General features: G+C 38.3%; 1 protein-coding gene across 1 annotated transcript; it reads right to left on the minus strand.

Annotated features, from left to right (window-relative positions):
• Window positions 1-3,583: 3,583 nt before the first annotated feature.
• Window positions 3,584-9,785, minus strand: LOC132184552 (actin-interacting protein 1-2). The gene is made up of 6 exons (XM_059598232.1): window positions 9,285-9,785; window positions 9,017-9,178; window positions 8,342-8,528; window positions 7,646-8,068; window positions 5,788-6,195; window positions 3,584-4,390 (listed from the first exon to the last, which is right to left on the minus strand). The coding sequence occupies exons 1-6, from the start codon at window positions 9,674-9,676 to the stop codon at window positions 4,130-4,132; spliced, it is 1,833 nt and encodes a 610-aa protein (XP_059454215.1). The 5' UTR covers window positions 9,677-9,785; the 3' UTR covers window positions 3,584-4,129.
• Window positions 9,786-21,139: the final 11,354 nt, after the last annotated feature.

Consider the following 21,139-nt stretch of genomic DNA (forward strand, 5'->3'; position numbering starts at 1 on the left):
GCTAAGATTCAAAGTTTTAAAGCTGTTTGTATTGATTGATATAGGATATTAATTGACAAATGAACTTTGTCATAAATGTTTTCTAATTTTTCGTTTGAACTTACGAGTATAACAAAATATATATTATCAAAGTCACAATCGGCATATATAGACGTACAAAATATATAATAATATATGATGGTTCGGACCTGAATATGGTCGGGCCTAAAGTTTGCCCCGATGCCCATGCCATCGAAAGTATGTTGGTCCAGTTGCATGAGGTAATCGGGAAGCCCATATTTCAGCCCATCATCTCCTCTAACCCTAACCAAAGTGAAGCCAAGCCATCATTTAATCAATTATTTATTTATTTATTTTTTTACCCACTATATTGAAATAATTGGTGATTTAATATGGTATTAAAGTTAAAAGTAAAAATTTAGTTTAGTTTATTTAATTTTAGATTTTGTTTGTTTTGGAGTAAAATATTTTTTAGATTTTATTTTTATTTTTTAATTTTTGGTACGGAGTAAAATGTTTGGCAACTTGAAAATATTTTTAATTGACCAAGTAAAATGACATTTCCAAAGTGTAAAATGGTTTACGCTTCTCATATATGTAAACTAATTTCGTCGCTTTCCTATACCCTTTGGTAGGCAATTGTGAGAGAACTCTTTTAATGGGACTATCTGTCCAAGCAATTATCGGGCTGCCCGCACACTTGTTTAGGCATCCTTTTCACAATTATAACCCCAAATTATAAGAAATATAGACAGATAATTGCAATGTATCTCAATCCCACCCCGAAGGCTTTCTATTATGACACACTTTCTACCTTTGTATCTTCTCTCGAAGTCTCTCTCGTTTTTCTCGCAGTATGAAAATATAAAAAATATTTGACAATTTTTCATACAAGCGAACTAAATGCCATAATTTTTTTTTTTTTCAAACAATTTTCAAGATCATAAACAAACAGTAAAAATAACAAATTTTTTTTATTTAAAAAAAAAAAAACATTTTTTAATTAAAAATATTTTATGCTAGAACAAACCCATGTCATAGACCGAAACAATTTGGTCATGTTAATAATCGAAAAGTCGTATGATGCATCTTCCAAGTCTTGATTCGCTTGTCGGTAAGTGAAAGATTGGGGTCCAAAAGTGTCAATGTCAATTGAGTTTCTCCATTTTATTCTAAAGCAATTTTTGGAAGGGCATGGGGAGAAAGTAACCTAATTATGAGGGAAGAGGTGGGACAGGAGCTCCATGATGGTGAGAGGTAGAGAGAGAAAGAGGCTATGGTGGGTAGAAAGTGACTAAAAATAAAATATAAAATAGTTGTTACATAATAAATAATGAGATATATTTTGAACCGCTCATTTAAAATAAATGATTCTTATTAGAGCCAAACGATTTGTTTATGTTAGGGAAAATTTCACTTTGGCTTTTTGAACTTCCACCTGATTTTACAAACCCCCTATGAATTTTCAAATATCTCATTTTGGACCCTTGAACTTTTAATTACTCTCAATTAGAACCATTTTGTTAATTTTAGCCGTTAAAAATACAAAAAAAGACCTAAATGTCATTGATTTTCATTTTTTTTTAAATTAAAAAAAAAAAACGTTTTAGAAGTTAGAATTTTATACAAAAGTTAGGGGTATAAACGTCATATAACGTTTAAAATCTGACGTAGGGGTCCACATTGAGAGTAATTGAAAGTTCAGGGGTCCAAAATGAGAGATTTGAAAGTTCAAGGGAGGTTTGTAAAATCGAGTGAAAGTTCAGGGGGCCAAAGTGAAGTTTCCTCTTTATGTTATCCAAATACTAGGTACAAATTTTAAATTTATAGTGATTAGTCATTAATAAGTTTAGATTTTACAGTTCCCAAAAGGTAGCTCAATTGGCTGGAACCACGTCTAATGAAGCAGAGGTCATTAATTTGAATTCTCTCCCTCTTGTGTGAACATGTCAAAAAAAAAAAAAAAAAAAAAAAGATTTTACTTTTTATTCTGACAATAGGTACAAATTTACTTGTGGACCACGCACAATTTACTTCACCAATTTGAATGGCCACTTCAATTTGTAAGAAATTATAGTAAAACATTTAATGCCAACTACCATTTTTATACTGTAAAATGTGACTATTTGACCGTTATTTATGTTTTTCTCAACTAGGTGGTTGCCCAAATTTGGAATATGAGAAGTGCTATAATTTCTAATTTTTTTTATTTTTTTAAATTGATTTTCAAATGATGTGTCATAATCCTATGAGTTGATGACACATTTTTCAAAATAATAAATTTCATAAAATGGTGACACATCATTTGAGAACCAACTTTTAATTTTTTTTTTTTTTTGGTAAGTGCAGCACTTCACTTGGAATATTGAGCCTTATGGTAGTCTTCCTAGGAAAAATAGTGTCATGAAAGAGTCCTAATTTAGGTTTCGGTTATTTCGATGTAAAATGATTTTCGTCGTAAAATACTTTCAACAAAATTATTTTCCAAAAAAGAAAAAAAGATTTCCCAAAAAATATTTTTCAACGTTTGCCTCGTACAAAAAATGAGTAGCAGCGAAAAACGGTTAGGACTTTCAACAACCTTTGATGGAGGTTCAACGGCAGTAGTCTAGCAATTTGAGAAGGAAAACTTTAAATTCGAAAAATAATTTATGAAATTTTCCAAAGCTAAATAATTTTTTTTTGGGTTTGAATATTATTTTCGATCCCTTCTCCCGGGCCTAGATTTTTCAGTTTGACTATTATTTTCGATCCCTTCCCCCGGGCCCAGTTTTTATGGCACTCTTTCTTGCCCAGAAAAAGAACAGAAAAGAACAAAATAAAATAAAAACAGCTCCAACCAAACTCAAAAGTAAAAAATGCTTGCCGACTCTCGTGTTTGTTTGCCTTTTTCCATTTCATGTTATTTGTAAAAATGGCTGGCAGGTGGCAACCAAATTAACTTCACCCATATTTAGTGAGTGGCTCATCTTTCTACCCAGCACCCATTTGGTAAGACCATATAAGAGACTTGAATTGAAGGTAGCCGCCTCATAACTTTACAGTTAAACCCTTTACAAAGAGGACTTCTAGATTTGAGGGGATGATGTCCTTTGTGTTCATCACAGCCCCTGCTTGTAAAGAAAGTTAGATGGAAGGATTTCTACACCAAAAATTTGTCACCTAGTGCCATAATTATGTGTCATGTCCCCATGCTACTTTACTTTAAGGCCAGTCTCATTTACTAAAAGAGGGGTTGTAGAGCTCGCGTGCTCTGAATAGGTCAGGATGAGAGATACACCTGTCCGAACAGTGGAATACCACGGGATCTCAATTCATTATGGACAAAGTTTTTCTCCAAACTGGGTTAGAAAAATTTCTTTTAATCTAATTTATAAAAGTGACATGTGTCCCTTGAACATGTGAGATGCACATGTTATTAAAAAAAATAGACACGTCACTTTTATAGACTAGGTTAAAGGAAATTCTTCCAACTTGGTTTGGAGGAAAACTTTGTCCATACAGTATAATGAACCATAAATTAATTCTACAGACATTTCTTTACAACTTATCCAAGCTTAAGAAATTGGGTTTCATAGATTAATTCTAAACATAAATAAGCAATAATTACTAGCAAAAATGTATACATATGCCTTTTAGAGGCCCCCGAAGAAAAAAAAAAAAAAAAAAAAGACTATTCAAATCCAACTTTATTCGTTGGTACCATCATCACCAAAACACACAGCAGTAAAGAACAAAGCAATACAATAAAAAAAAATCTCACCAGCCACAAAAGTCTGGTACAAGAAAGATACCCCAAGAGAGATGAGATGGCTTCAATTCCATGATCAATATTGTTCCCCTCTTCAATACTTGATGGCGTCATACACTGCGCTATACAGAATCACCTACTTTTCATCTAGGCCACCACTTTTGATCAATAAGACAATTTCTCCTAAAATAGCCATTGGCAACGCCTACTATACCACTCTTGATACTCCTCAAAATTCCTACTCAGATAATATCAACTGTTCTCCCTAATTGCAAGCCAAACCACAACTCACAACAAACAAAACCCAATAAAAACCATTGTTCAATGAAATTCTTCTTCTTCTCCTTGAAAATCTCCGAAGGGGCCTCCATATATCTTTTATGATTGTGGGGTTAACCTCCAAACACGAACGCAAGCATCCTCACCAGAGCTCACCACACTGTACTGATCGGTGAAAGCTAATCCATAAACCCCGCCAAGATGAGCACCCTTTATCGTTAAACGGCTAGATGCTGGCTTGTCAACTTCATATATGATGACACTCGTGTCAAGTGATCCAGTAGCAACCATGTTGCTATCAGGAGACCAAGACAGACAGTTTATGCGAGCAGTGTGGTACAACATGTTCTTAAGCTTCACCTGAAACCAGATCATATTTATATGTCAGAGGGTGAAGACAAAATCAAGATAACATTTTCATCTGTCTATAAATAAACCGATGATATGTCAAATTATTTAAAACAAACTCACAGAGCCCAATGATGAGAAAATGAATGAGATTTGAAACCGAGTGAATAATAAATTGTGCACAGACACGCGCACACACTGTACACATGCATTGTGATAGTGATACTAGTTCTATGGTATACATGTCAGTTCCATTTTTTATTTACTTCCTTTTTCTTTACTGTTATTCAATATGAAAGGAAAAAAAAAAAGATTTGCAGGAAAATCATGTAAAGGTGTTAAGGAGTTACATGACTTCTGTGCATGATTTTTATTGGTGCAGTGGAGTTAAGGAGTTACATTCCAAATCCAAATGTATACTCTTTAACTATTTGAAAATTTATTGGTGCAGTAGAGTTTAGTAGTCATTCCGATCGAAACTTCACCTAAGCTGATGCAAACACAATGGCTAGCTTGACCAATCCACATATTCCTATGAAACAAGACAAAAGGCAGGACTGAGCAAATGAAACTTCCCACATTTATGCTTTAAACTCTGGAAAATTCTATGATATTTGGATATCTTAACATATCCAATTTCGAGTGCAAATACCACATAAAAAAAAAAAAGTACATTCAACTTCAAGGATGATAAACACATAGGATAACTGCCAAAAAAAAAACCTAGCTTGGGCCTAAGCCAGAAGTAGTACTAGCGATATGTAAAATAAATCTGAAAACATTTGTGAAATGGCTCCATAACATACAGCTTTATTTCATAATAAATCCAAGTTGTACGCTGTAACTACCCAACCATACCATTTCTGTGTATTTACAGAAAGAAAGATGTTCTTATGGTAAGAAGAACCATGCAGCATCAATTTTCTAAGTCAGGATTCTGTCATAGGGAAATATTCATAAATATCAGAAGAAGTGAACTTCCCTAAAGAAGAGCGTTCTGTGTCGGATGATTGCATCCCAGTGCAAAAGTTTCATACAAAACAAGTTTTCAAGGAAGCTTGCTTTTCAATTAATTATTTAAAACAAAAAAGAGAAATTGACTGTGCTACCATATGATTTTCTTACTAAAAGGATTATTGATGCCTTACCATCTAGTATGTTGGTATTGCAATTGACTAGTAGCATGGGAAAGCCAGATTACAGAATTCAAATTGCCACTAATTATGCTATATTCTCTCTCTTTCTCTCTGAAATTCAAACCATATTCTCTCCCTCCCTAACACAATACACAATACACAAAGCTGGAAAAAGAAAACCACCTTTTCTAATACTAACAAAATTAGATATAAGCTTTCCAATTTTACAAGGGTAAAATGATCTATAAAGTTTCAGTAAAGTGATCAAACTACCTCTCGGGAGACACGATCCCAGACAACAGCTTCTCGATTGACATCCCCTGATGCAAACATTGAAACATCTGGAGAGTAACGTATGACACTTACAGCACCCCGATGTTTCTCAAGGACTGCCTCTTCTTTGAGAGTATCACCCGTGATAGAATAAATGTGTAATTTACCGTCCTGCCCACCGACAATTGCTTCACTTCCATCAGGTGCGATTGCAGATGCAGTCACAGTAAACCCAAGGTTGATAGTTGACAGAACCTTTGTACCATGGAGCAAGACAACGCCGGAATCAGTTGAAACCAAAGCAAGTTCAGGAGAGAGGAGAGCAAGGCTCAAATCTTTTGGTTGAGTGCCAATATCAACCGAATCTGCATCTCCACATTGATCCCCATGTACAGAAACTCTCCATATCTTGGTAGTCAAGAGAGAGAGAACAAAAAAGCATTAAATCAGAAAACACCATAAAATTTCTCTTAATGGATATATAAATTATGAATGCATCAAACAAAGTTTATATAACATTTAAATTAAAAAGAAGAAGAAAAAGCAGAATATGGTTAGAGAATGAGAGAAAGGTGAAATAATACTGCAATAATACAAACAGGGTCATCTATGCCTAGCGAGTATTGAAGTCTGCAAATAGGTTAGCAGAAAAAAATTCTATTTGCAACCTGTATTCCAGTAGAATGCCACAAGTAAAAAGAGAAAAAGTACTCATAGGATTAATAGGACATCACTGGCCGTTAGTGTCATAAGTTAGATTCAAATCCTCATCAATTTTACTAAAGGAATGTCCCTTATAAGTTGAAATACTGTTCTATTGGAAAGTCCTAATAAGTTCAACTATGTTCTAAATAAAGACAAGTTTTGGAAGTTTTCGGGAAAAAAAAATGTAGTAGAAAACTTGATTTAATTTAAGCTAAAATAGTACACAATAACAAGCTAATGAAATGTAAAGTTAACCTTCATCAACAGCCACCAAAGCTCTGTACCTATTGAACAGAATGCCCTTGCAAGCAGGATCTCATTTAGGAGCATAGACTCAATTTATTATAAATCAAATTACTTATAACTTCCCCCCAGGCCCCATAGGGCCCAAAAATATTAGGAGAGAAAAAGAGAGGCCCATCATTGAAAAATTTGTTTTAATTTCTAAGGTGCAAAAATCTGATATTGAACTCTTTGTTTTTTTTTTTTTTTTTTTTTTTTCAAATGGCAGTAACATCTTACAATTGAAAGTGCTTTTCCAGTAAAAAAACACTACACTCACCTAAATATCCCAAGAGTTGAATCCTAGAAAGAGGTTACAATCAGCATTGACCAATACAAATATTCTTCTGCAAGGCTTTTTAACAAGAGAAATTTACAAGATGTACTTTAAATACTTTTCACAGAACTTTATTATTAATTATTCATATGAACTTGAAAAAAAATACTGCAATCACTAAAGCCATGACTTCAGTAATTTTTTATTGGTAAGTTATAGATGCATCCGTGAATCTTGAACTAGTGGCTTTATCATCTTCCTTGTTCTTATGGGGGAGGAGGTACATTTTTAGCTCAAGTTCATTTGCACAACAACTTCAGCATTTACCTACCATACTACAATCATTGTGAAATATCAAGGTGAGGGAGTACTTACCAAAAAAATAAAAATAAAAATCAAAATCAAAAGGGAATAGAAACTTCAATCCTTCATTAATAATCCATCCATCCATCATTTTTTTTTTTTTTTTGATTTGAGGTTGTAAGGAAACCGTAGCAAACTTGTAGATATTAGTTCAGTACAAGCAGAGCATGCTGTAAATACAGGCAACCTCCATTTCATTGAAGATTAAGAGGATATAAGCACATTCATTACCTTATTGTCAAATCCAGATGTAACAATCTCTTCTTCAACAGCTGCAAAACACTTGATTTGAGAATTCTCTTTCCTCTGTAGTCTGCCACTGTATCCAATGCCCTGGATCCATTTGATTATTAAACCATCATAGCTGCTAGACAACATAACTTTTGGGTCACTTTTGAGAACAGCTAATGAGTTAACATTCTTCATATGCCCAGACAACATCAGTGGGGCTTTATCAAGATCAGTTGCTGAGAATAAGCTAACAGTGCCACCAAGAGAAACAGTTACAAGATGATCATTCTGCCAGAGACATCCCACTAGCATGTCATCAACTCCACCAGAACCAGGACTCATCAACGTTTTCTTCACCTTCCCATTACCGTTCTCAGATATCTCCCACAACTTTGCTGACTTGTCAGCAGATGCAGTCAACACCTAAAAGCAAATTTGCAACTAAATGTCAGTACATCATATCACAAATTGTATATACTTTAAGTAGCTTAAAAAGGAGAATTTAACTAAAGATACAGAGCATGAAGGAAGATATAAAGCACTTACAAAGCAAGCAGCCACTTTTGTTGGTTTATTAAAGCCATTTTCAAACACAATTAAGAAAGATAGTTCCTTCAATATTCCTAATGTGATTTTCATGCTTCAACGAGAGAATAAACTTGAAGTGATTCAAGAAAAGGCCAACTCTAAGCTGACCTGTTTACCATCAGGGCTCCAGCTAACAGCATAAATGCTGCCCTTGTGGCCATATTCAGAGGAAAGCTCCCCTATCTTCTCTCCACTTTTCCCGTCATATATTATACCTTTCTTATCAGAGCTTACACTAATGAACTTACTGCCATCTGGAGAAAATCGTACACAATTAGCAAAATTTGAATGATCCCTGCAAATCAAGAAACCAAAACTTCTTTGAGTGAAGTTATTAATGAATCAGAATAGGCACCAAGATCTGAAACATCACACTTGTTGCAATATAAAAATCATGCGTTTAAATCACTCAAGCATATACTAAGCAATAGGATTCAGAGAATAACGATCACCCCATTTTAGAAAATCCAATAAACGTACACCGGAACGGGACAGCCATGACAATGCAACACTTTTGCAACATGATCACAAAGGAAGCCTAGAAAAAAAACTAGCGCAGAGTAGCCATGGAGACATAGCAATACAAGGAAGCTCACGTGAGCATGCACACAAAAAGACATAAGCTTACGTTTGTAACATACTCTAAGAAACATTACAAGCTCCTAAATCCAAAACAGAAAATGCTTAGAAACAGGAAGAATGTGAATCAAAGACATCCGATTCCCGAATCACTGAATCAGGAAGAATGCGAGCAAACACGTTCGTTGTGACGAACAAACAAACCTGTGTGATTGCTTGAATTTAAAAGGTGGTCCCTCGTAGAAATTCACCAGGAAATCCTCTCCGCACGTGACGATCCGAAACGGTCTCGTTGGCTTAAACGCGCAGCTTAACACTCGCCTCGAATGCCCGTCGAACTCCCCGACATTCGTCCCCGAATCCCACCTATCTCACCACCACGACGTCGTTTTCGTCAGAAAAGGTTCAATTTAGTTATTTACATAACAATTTTCAGAAAATAAAGAAAAGAAAATGAAAAGCGTTAACATACATGAAAGCTCGCACTAAGGACTTGCCCTTGCCATCGCCGCAGGCCACGATCCTTTGCCCGTCGGGGGACCACTGGAGATCGTCAATCCGACCGGTGAGGACCTTGAACTCCTTCTTCAAAACGAATTCGTTGCGGGTCCCCCAGATCCGGACAGTCCCAGACACGTCGGCGGAGGCGATCCACTCGCCGTTGGGGGAGTAGCGCGCCACGGTGGCGGGGTAGGCGTGCTCGGCGTAGACCGAGACGTCAAGCGGGTTGTCGAGGTTGATCATAATTACCGATCTGCCATTGGTGTACAAAACGGTGTTGGATTTGGGGTGGCCGGCGATTAGGATTCCCCGGCCGCGCTCGGTGGTTGGGACGCACGCGTAGGTCTCTGCGAGTTGGGGCATTTTCGAGGGAATATCGGGGAAAGGGAAAGAGAGAAGGGTGGGGGATTTGAAAGGCGTTGGGTTTTATATTTTGGGTTTTGAAGAATGAGCGCAGCGCACGACGTTGGACTCGGAAGTTCATGGGCAACAAAGTACTTCATACCACAAAAAATAAAAAATAAAATAAATAAAATTAAGGGCCATTTATTCTTTAATTTTAAAAAGAATTAAATATCTAATGTTATAAACGTAGTTAGTACTTTTATCCATGTTTCGTTTTTACTCACAATTTGACAAGTGTCACGTACGCCACATCATACATCCTTGAGGAGTATGCATTTATCAAGAGAAATTATATGAACTCCATGCTTCTTTAAATAAGACCACAAATAATCAGCCAAACCCAGATCTAACTCATAAAAAACTAGCCTAGCTAGGTCGTTTAGGGCTTCCGGGAACAAAGGTTCCTTCATCATTGATTTCATCATAGAACAGACTAATTATAAAACAATTCATGTTTTAAAGGTAAAAATGGCATTAGTGTAAGTCCACGATGTAATGAGTAAAAATACATAAAGCGGATATGTTATCATATGGTGAACTCAATTGTTTAACAAATAATCACAAGTAGGAACATAAAATGCAGTCCACTATTAGATAAGAAGAATATCATAATGATACATTATAGATATAATATATGATAATTTAAAGTGAAACATATTAACTTTAACTCCGGTCCATATGGTCTACCTGTTGAAATTATTTCATGAAAATTAAAGTTTCCCTCCAATTTGAAAATTCAACTTTGGCTCCATTTGTGTCGTACACTTTGTCTTATATCGAAAAACTAAAAGAATTTTATGTCCTTTATAAGATATTGTCTTCCTCTTATTCTAGAATGGATTTTGGATAAACACAAAGCTAATGGTATCACCAAGTGTGTAGCATTGGCTGCGCACTTGCACAGTCACATTGACGCACTTTGCACTTCCAACACTCGCACGAGTCACGAGCTAAGCTTATTATTTTTTTGTATGCATTTTTTGATGCAATAATTATTTTCCAGCTGTCACATTTTTTACGGTAATAAACTTAGTCACGTGAGGGAGGGCGGAATGAACGTGGCGGGGTGTAAAAAAACAACCGTTGTTTCAACTGTCAAATTGTAGTTGTCATTAACTGCTATTTCAACGGTCATAAATTGGTTTTTTAATAATAATAAACCGTTCTTATAATTCTATAGAAGGGATGAAAGACTGTCTTCATAAATTCGATATACACATAATTTTATTTTATTTTATTTTTTTTGAGAAAAAATCGACTTATCATTAAAATATCACGTGCCTAGAGCAATATGCTCTAGCACAAGAGTCTCTTCAATACAAGCAGAAGGCTCATGCCAAATTTGATCCACTGCATGTCGTACAGCATATTTAGAAAGGAGATGTGCAGCCTTATTCCCCTCTCTTTTCACAAAAGTCATCCGCCATTGGTCCAGCTCCTGAAGCTCCACCTTGATGGCCTCGATAACTTGACGTCCCAAGCTACTTCTATCTGCTAGCTCGCAATTGACAGCATTGATAATACATTTTGCATCTCCCTCCAGATGAACATGGGTGAGTCCCAAACCCTTGCACTGCCGAATAGCCAGTAGAGCAGCCATGGCTTCAGCCCTAGCCGGAGGAATATTCCTAGGCTTGACCCCACACCGAGCCAGGGCGAGTTAGGCCCTCGCCTAGGGCCCCCAATTTAATAAGGCCCAAAAAAAAAATTTTGAGTTAAAAAAAAAAAAAAAAAATTATTTTGGACCAAAAAAAAAATTGAAGGCCCAAATTTTTTTTAATAGGGCCTGAAAATTTTTTTTATCAAAATTTAAGGCCTCAATTTAATAAGACCCCAATTAATAAGCCAACTATAAATTTTAAAAATAAATTAAAAAAGGACAAAGCATTAAAGCCTTATACATCATTATACCAATTCTCTAGAGCTCCTAACGCTACAGTACACGCCTACATCATTCACTCATCCTCTTGGCCTCTTTTTAGAAATTTTTTATTTTTGATGAGAAAATATAAACGTTAGAAATAAAATATTACCATTTATTTTCTATTTATTATTTAGCCATCTAGGGAAAGTCAAGAGCCAAAAATATAAACTGTTGTCAACCATGGGCATTTTAAATATCAGTCTCTATATTTGCCACTTTACCTCTCCTCTTTGCTTGCTCTTTTCTGAGTTTTTCTTCTCTGCCTATCTCATCATTTTCTCTTTTTCTCCGACTCCGAGTGACTGAGTCTCTTGTCCTATCTCTAAGAACTGCTTCATAATTCATTTCCCAAATTAGGTTTTATTGTTCTATTTTTGTCATTTATTTTACTATAGTCATAATTTTTTTTTTGATAAATCGTGTTTGTTTAATTTGTTAGTATTTTTAATTAAACATGTCTACTAGAAAATATGCATCTGGATATGAAAAACTTAAAAAAAAAAAAGAAAAAAGAAAAAAAGAAAAAAAAGTAGACAAATTGATTGAATCTCAAAGAGGAGCTCTAAATAAATTTGTTATTAGCTATAAACAAAATATTGAGGATAATTTAAGTGAAAAACTCATAAATGAACAAGAAACTCATCAAAAAGAATTAGAAGATAATAAAATTGTTATTGATGTATCTAAATCTATTGCTACAAATATTTATGACTCTGGCCAATGGAAAAATATTGATGCAAAATTAAGGGATTTGTTAATAGAAAATATTGATGCAAAATTAAGAGATTAAATGGATTAGCCATATTATCAATTGAAAAAAAGATATTAAAAAATCTTGAATATAAAAACTTAATCAGAAATTTTGCATCTCAAAAAGCGAGTAGAAGAATTTATATATATTACTTTAAAAAAATTGACTTTAAAAAAAAAATTTGTTGTTACTTCAAAAAAAAAAAAAAATTTAGGCCCAATTTCAAAGTTTTGCCTAAGGCCCCAAAATATGTTGAGCCGGCCCTGCACCGAGCTGCTAGTAAATGTCCAGTCTGGTCTCGAATAACTACACCCAATCCCATGCGACCAGCCTTAGTATCCAAAGATGCTTCCCAATTAGCTTTAAACCAGCCCGGACTAGGAGCCATCCAAACATTCAACCATTGATGTTCCCTGACCAGAGTATCCTCGTCCCCCTTCGTCTGAGCTTTTTTTAAATCTTCCACAGCCCGTTCAGCTTTTAACAAAATTGCTTGTGGGTGGGAGAAAGATCCCCCGTGCAGGATTTCATTCCGTCGCAACCAAAGACGTCTGGCCAACCCTGCAAACAAAGCCATTTCTTCAATATTACACTTACTAAACATACCTTCCACCACCTGCAAAAAACCCGTCCCAGTAAAATTGCTCTTTTGAAATTTTTTTCCTCTCATACCCTACACGTCCATCACTGCTGGACAGTGCCACAAAATATGAAGCCTAGTTTCCACCATATAACCACACAGCGGACAAGCAGGGTCCGTAATAATTTTCCTCTTGTGCAAATTCTCACGGGTAGGTAGGATATCATGACATGCACGCCACAAGAAATTCTTTTCGGTATTAGGAATTGGCAAAGCCCATAATTTACGCCAGATGTCATTTCCCGTGTTAGAGGAACATTCGGCCATGCTCTGGGAAGTAAGCTCTTTCTTTAAGAAATAAGCACTCCTCATTGAAAAAACACCATTTGTTGTCCCCCTCCATATAAGCATGCCTGGCTGATTTGTACTACTAAGAGGAATTGTTTGAATTAGAAGAGCTTCCTCCAAAAATATTCGTTCCAGTAGGGGTACATTCCACCACTGCAAGTCCGTATCAATGAGCTCCCTGACAGTAGCATCCGAATGTAACACACTAGTAGGAGAGCAGACTCAATAAGTGCTTGGGTTTGGTAACCACCGGTCCTTCCAAATCCGAATTTGGGAGCCATTCCCGACATGCCAAATTAATCCCACTTTTAGTAGACCACATGAACTATGAATGCTCCTCCATGCGAAAGAAGGTCTTCGCCCCACTCTGGCATCCAACAGAGAAGCATTTGGGTAATACTTTGCTCGCATGATCTGAGCTACTAAACTGTCCGGCTGATTCCATAAACGCCAACTTTGCTTTGCCAAGAGGGCTTCGTTAAAGCAATTGAAATCCCGGAAGCCCATACCACCTTTAGCTTTAGAAAGACCCATCTTAGTCCATTGCATCCAGTTAATCCGACTATCCCTTTCTTGGTGACCCTACCAAAATTTTCTCATTTGGGAATTTATGTCAGAGCAAAAACATTTTGGCAAAAGGAAAATGCTCATACAGTAAGTGGGAATGGCCTGTATCACTGCCTTTAGTAAAATTTCCCTACTAGCTTGGGATAAAAATTTCAATTTCTAATCTTGCAGTCGCTTCCACACTTGATCAATTATGCCTTTAAAAGCTGTTGTCCGTGATTTACCCACCAAAGCTGGGAGGCCTTGATAAGCGCTGAATGTTGCACATTCAAGCCCCTTAATTTACATATGTTAATTCCTTAGCATTGTTATTTGTTTGATTTTGTTTTGTTTTTGTGTTTCATGTCTTATTTGACAAACCATTGGAAATTGGGCTTAAAAGGACAACAATTTGAGCATTCTGGATCTAGGATCGATCGCAGCACCCCTGAGATCGAGCGCACATGAGCTCGCACAAAAGCTAAGTGCGCTCGAGCGCACATAATCTCGGATCGAGCGCACACGGGCGTACAGTGCACGGTAAGAATCCTTTTCCAGCTTGGGCTTGGTTTTCAGTCTCCCAATTGGACCGGGAGACTGACTTCCGATTTTCTGAGGATTTATAGGGTTTTAGGGTTTTCCAAATCCCTATAAATAGGGCTCTCAACATTGTAAACAGACACACCACCTCTTAGAGCTAATATTTCAGTAAATTGTCTTTGGAGCTTAGAAGATCATGAGCAGCTAAACCCAAATTGTGGGGTATTGATGTAACCCTTTCCAAGCATAATGGTTTGATTGTATTTAATTTCTAGTTTTTCTATTTATGCATGTTGATTGTATAACTATGAGGATTGCTAAAATTTATTTCTGCTCTTCATATCAAATGCAATTGTTCTTTAATTCCAATTCAATATTAGTAAAATTATTATCTTGTCTTAAAAATTATTTTACTATTATTGAACTCAAATCATTCTTATTTTCTGTGATTATAAGAATGATGGTTATACAATGGTTCTTAATTGGCATGTAATCAATAGGGTTAGATAGACCATACCTAGGAAAGACGGATCGTACTACACCCTAGTTTAGTGTAATTTAGGTAGACGATCCGTGCCTACCAAAGATGGATTATGCTATTCCGTTGATTGCATGAATTTATTTTCATATGTTTTCTTGTTTAATTTATAACATGCATATAAAGAATTGTTAGAATTAAATATGGTTAACCATTGGTGTGCGGATCGTGGTGAAATCAATACCCTACTCTCTCTCTCATATATTTACTTCCTTTATTTCCGTTTATTTTATGCACCTTAAATTCACACAAACAATTCACTCTCTTTTAATTAAGTTAACTTTGATCTTTTAATTTTGATAATTAAACCTCTACAGTCCTTGAGATTCGACACTCTCAATATAGCCCTATCCTATAGGATTCGTACTATTGCGAGTGATAATTTTTATTATTGATATTTTTGGTCACAAAAATACCACATCAATTTTTGGCGCCGTTGCCGGGGACTGCTTAACGGTCTTATTGTCAAATTTTAAGGATTAATTTTAGCTTAATAATCTGATTTCCTGTTTTCCGTTGCTAACTTTAATTCTGTTTTTGTGTTTTATTTTTATTTTTTTAGAATCTGCAAACGGGTCCGTAAGCTGCCTTCTCTATGACTGTGATCGAGCGCAGACCGCGTGCGATCGAGCGCACGGACGCACTTCAGCAAGCACTGGGCCAGCAGCGCTCGAGCTTCTCCTCGTGCGCTCGCACCCATCTGTGGCAGTACGCTCGAGAGCACCTTGTCGTGCGATCGAGCGCACTTGCGGCAGCTTGCATCCAGAACCCTGAGTGCTATCTAAGGCCGTTTGTGAGCTTGTTTGTTTTCTGTTTTTTTTTTAGCTTTTTTTTTTCTGTTCTTTTTAAATTTCTATTTAGTTTATGAGAGGTCGTCGTTCTTTGTCTTTCCCATTAATTTCTTGCGACCTTGAAATTGAACGCACCCTTAGACAAATTAGATCCCAAAAGAATTCTAATTTGCTAGAAGAGCGTTCCACTGAGACCATGGGAGACGGTAACCACATAGCATTGCAAGATCACTATCTTCCTACCACTTACACTACTCCCACATGTCTCCGGTTGCCGAAAATTACGGCAACCCATTATGAAATTAAGCCCAGCACTATACGAAGTTTACCTTCTTTCCTAGGGCTTAGCACTGAAAATCCTTATGACTTCCTCAGTGATTTCGAAGCAATTTGTGATACCACTAAAATGAACGGATTCACTGAGGATGCCCTAAGGATGCGTCTTTTTCATTTCTCCCTCAAGGAAAAGGCCAAACATTGGTTCCAATCCTTAACACCTAACTCTATTACTTCTTGGGCTCAATTGCAACAAGAATTTCTTAAGAAGTACTTTCCCATATGAATGACCAATGATACTAGGAGAGCCATTACTACCTTCTCCCAGTATGAGGGAGAAGATTTCCATGAGACTTGGGATAGACTACAGAGCCTGCTTAGATCATGTCCACACCATGCAGTCCCAAAATGGCAGCTAGTGTAGTGTTTTTATGATGGCCTGACCGAGTCCAATAGAAAAATGGTGGATGCATCATGTGGGGGGACATTCATGTTGAAAAGCGAAGATGAAGCATGGTCTATGTTTGAAAACTTGAGTAACAATTCTCTTCAGCAGGTTTTCGCTAGACGAAGGGCACCAGCACCTAAAGCACTAAAGATGGAGAGTTTGTATGAAGCCGGCCATTCCCCAAACATGGCCAACCAAGTAGTTGAGGCTATCACCAAGAAGCTAGATCAAGTTCTGTTGACTGCTGGTTTTGCTCCTAATGCTGCTCATACACACACTGAAGCATGCTCATTCTGTTACAATCCTATGCATCATGTAAATAACTGCCTTGTTACTGGAAATTATACTGACATTGCTCATGAGCAGGTTAATGCAGCTTTCTCTAGACCGGGTAATGATCTGTACTCCAATACCTACAACCTTGGGTGGAGAAATCATCCCAATTTCTCATGAAAGAATTCAAGTTCAGGCAACTCAGCCCTAGGGCCACATAATCAAGCTCAATCCAACAGACAGTCCTACCAACCTCATTCCACTTACCGGCCTCCACAGCAGCACTACCAGTCTCCCTCGGAGTCTAGTTTTGAGGATCGGATGATAAAAGCAATGAATGAGCTGACCAGTGAGATAAAGTAGTCGGTCAAATCTCAAGAGAAATAGTTAACTCACATTCCCAATCCATTGCCAAGCTAGAAGCTCAATTCGAACAACTTGCCAACACCATCAACAGAAGAGACGAAGGAAAGCTTCCAAGTCAGCCAGTGGTAAACCCTAAGGGGCACTACATGATAGATGAGGGCACTAAATACCATCAGCAAGTTCAAGCCATCACCACGTTGAGAAGAGGCAGATAGTTGACAATCATGTGGAGGAGAAGAAGGATGAACACACAGAGGTTGCACAGAATCTGCAGAATGATAAAAGCAAGCAAGCGAGCAATGAGGCTTCGTCATCAGTAGCATCCACTCCAGAGATCCCATATGAGCCACCAGCCCCTTTCCCAGAACGTCTCAAGGCAGCTTCCCACTTTGGGAAACAAGGAGAGAAAATACAAGGAATGATGGAGATGTTCAAACAGGTAGAAATCAATCTCCCCCTTCTTGATGCCATTGCACAAGTGCCTGCCTATGCCAAGTTCCTTAAAGACTTGTGTACTCAAAAGCGGAAGACCAGAAACCACATCCCCAAGAAAGTTCTTCTGACTGAGCAAGTGAGTTCCTTGATTAAGCACAACACTCCTCCGAAGTTCAAGGACCCTGGGGTTCCTACAATTTCATGCATCATCGGAAAAAGAGAGATTGATAAGACACTCTTAGATCTGGGAGCTGGTGTGAATTTACTACCATATTCAGTGTATCAGCAGCTCAGCCTAGGGGAGATGAAGCCCACCACAGTAATTTTGCAACTAGCTGATCGGTTAATTAAGAAGCCTAGAGGGATTGTAGAAGATGTGATCATCCAGGTGGATAAATTTTTCTTCCCAGTTGACTTTATAGTGCTGGATACCGAGCCTGTGCCCAATTCTAAGAAGCTGGTTCCTGTCATTCTTGGGCGTCCCTTCTTAGCCACAGCGAATGCCTGTATCAACTGTCAAACTGGAGTTATGGAGATCTCATTTGGTAATATGAAGGTTCGGTTGAATATCTTTACTGAATTTCAGCATGCTCCTGATCAGAATGAGTGTTTCTTTGTGGACAACATTGAAGAATATATAGAAGACTCACTACCCAGTCTCCTGACTAAGGATCCAGTGGAAGCCTGCCTGAATTACTTCGACTTTGAAGAATTCAACATCTACCAGTACATTCAAGAGGCCCATGAATTGCTTGAAACAGCAACTAGTGCAGATTTCCACCCATGGAGAGTTGTAAAGGAGCCCCTACTTGTGACATCGAGCACTCCTCCTGTTCCATCTCTACTGTCTCCACCAAAGCTTGAGTTGAAGCCCCTGCCTGCAACACTCAAGTATGCATTTCTTGGGTCTAACAACACTCTTCCAGTTATCATTGCTTCCGACTTACAAAAAGACCAAGAGGACAGTCTGCTCGCAGTGTTAAAGCAGTACAAGGAGGCCATTGGGTGGACCGTGGCAGATTTGAAAGGCATCGACCCCTCTATCTGTATGCACCGGATCCATTTCGAAGAAGATGCTCGACCTTCTCGTGAGGCACAACGCCGGTTGAATCCCAACATGAAGGAGGTAGTGATGAAAGAAGTAGTTAAGTTACTTGATGCAGGCATCATTTACCCTATTTCAGATAGCAAATGGGTGAGCCCCACTCAAGTAGTTCCAAAGAAATCCGGCATCACTGTCGTGGAGAATTCTGCTGGAGAGTTGGTTCCACAGCGCACAACCACGGGATGGCGTGTCTGCATCGACTACCGGAAGCTCAATTCCCATACTCGGAAGGATCACTTCCCGCTCCCATTCATTGATCAAATTTTGGAGCGTCTTGTTGGCCAAAGCTACTATTGCTTCTTAGATGGCTATTCCGGGTATAATCAGGTTGCAGTTGATCCCCAAGACCAAGAGAAGACGACATTCACATGTCCATTCGGCACCTTTGCTTACCGACGCATGCCCTTCGGCTTATGCAATGCACCTGCCAGATTCCAGAGATGTATGATGTCTATCTTCTCCGACATGGTGGAGAAATTTTTGGAGGTATTTATGGATGATTTTTCTGTTTTTGGATCTTCATTTGATACATGTCTCCATAATTTGTCACTTGTGCTTCAACGTTACAAAGAAACTAATCTGATTTTAAGCTGGGAGAAGAGCCACTTCATGGTGCAGGAAGGTATAGTTTTGCGTCATATAGTGTCCAAAAGAGGTATTGAGGTGGACCAGGCCAAGGTTGAGATCATTGAAAATCTACCACCACCCACTTCAGTGAAGCAGATCCGTTCCTTCCTAAGGCATGCAGGCTTCTACCGCCGCTTCATTAAAGACTTCAGTAAAATTTCAAGGCCCTTATGTAACTTGCTTGCTAAGGATGCCCCTTTTCACTTTGATGAAGCATGTCACGAGGCATTCAAGAAGCTTCGGTCTCTGTTATCTTCTGCTCCCATCTTGCAGACTCTTGATTGGTCTTTACCATTTGAAATCATGTGCGATGCGTCTGACTATGCTGTGGGTGCAGTTTTGGGACAACGAGTAGGCAAGCTTCCTCATGTCATTTATTATGCTAGCAAGATTCTAATGGATGCTCAAGTCAATTACACAACCACCGAGAAAGAATTGTTAGCTGTGGTCTTTGCTCTAGATAAATTCCGCTTATACCTTCTGGGATCAAAGGTTATCCTCTTTTCTGATCATGCTGCTCTGCGACATTTGCTGGCCAAGAAGGAAACAAAACCCCGACTGATCCGCTGGATACTCCTTCTACAAGAATTTGATATTAAGATTCGGGGCAAGAAGGGCGCTGAGAATGTTGTTGCCGACCATCTGTCATGAATTTTATTGGAGACGCCCCAGCCGGTTCCTGTTCCTGACTCTTTCCCAGATGAGCAATTATTTGAAGTCACTCTGAGAAGTCCGCCATGGTATGCCGATATTGTCAATTATCTAGCTACAGGACGGATTCCTTCTCATTGGTCTAAGCAAGATAAGGACCGCTTCTTCAAGCAAGTTCGATTCTATTTTTGGGAAGATCCAGAGTTGTTCAAGTATTGTGCTGATCAGATCATCCGACGTTGTGTCCCTGAGAGTGAATTCTCCAGCATTCTTACCTTTTGTCATTCTCTAGCTTGTGGAGGACACTCCAGTGCCAAGAAGACAGCAGCCAAGGTTCTACAATGCGAATTCACATGGCCCACCTTGTTCAAAGATGCCTATGAATACTGTCGAGCTTGTGAGAGATGTCAACGCCTAGGAGCTATGTCTCGGAGGGACATGATGCCATTGAACCCCATCCTTATTGTCGAGATTTTTGATGTCTGGGGTATCGACTTCATGGGACCCTTTCCCCCGTCTTGTGGGTATGAGTATATTTTGGTCAGAGTGGACTATGTCTCTAAGTGGGTAGAAGCCATTGCAACAAAGACAAATGATCATAAGGTTGTGGTGAAGTTCCTCCAGGCCAACATTTTCAGCAGATTTGGTACTCTTCGGGCTATCATTAGTGATGGAGGTAGACACTTTTGCAACTGGTTTTTCACGGCCTTGCTTCTCAAGCACTCTGTCACACATAAGGTAGCCACTCCCTACCATCCTCAAACAAGTGGCCAAGTGAAAGTGTCTAACCGGGAAATTAAGCATATTTTGGAGAAGACGATTAGGCCAGACCGAAAGGATTGGTCCTTGCGCCTCAATGATGCACTATGGGCCTACCGCACAGCTTACAAAACTCCAATTGGAATGTCTCCCTATCGGCTGGTATATGGCAAGGCGTGTCACCTCCCTGTGGAATTAGAACATAAGGCTATGTGGGCAATCAAGCAGTTCAATTTCGACATGCAAGCAGCCGGTCCCCACCGGAAACTTCAGTTGACAAAGTTGGAGGAGTTGCGGCGAGATGCATATGATAGTGCTCGCCTTTACAAGGAGCGGACTAAGGCTTTTCATGACAAACATATCTTGCCCAAGACGTTTGTACCGGACCAGAAAGTATGGCTCTTCAATTCCAAACTCCGGCTTTTCCCTGGAAAGCTCCGCTCCAGATGGGACGGCCCCTTCA

The sequence above is a fragment of the Corylus avellana genome, chromosome ca6 (assembly GCF_901000735.1).
Source record: "Corylus avellana chromosome ca6, CavTom2PMs-1.0".
In the NCBI taxonomy this organism is placed as follows: Eukaryota; Viridiplantae; Streptophyta; class Magnoliopsida; order Fagales; family Betulaceae; genus Corylus; species Corylus avellana.

Bases quoted from the DNA above. Each gene is read 5' to 3' on its own strand.
- LOC132184552 (XM_059598232.1), bottom strand. From the start codon at position 9,676: ATGCCCCAACTCGCAGAGACCTACGCGTGCGTCCCAACCACCGAGCGC. The intron at 9,179-9,284 runs GTATGTTAACGC...GTGGTGAGATAG, and splicing joins TCCTTAGTGCGAGCTTTCAT to GTGGGATTCGGGGACGAATG. The intron at 4,391-5,787 runs GTAGTTTGATCA...ATCTGGTTTCAG, and splicing joins GGGATCGTGTCTCCCGAGAG to GTGAAGCTTAAGAACATGTT.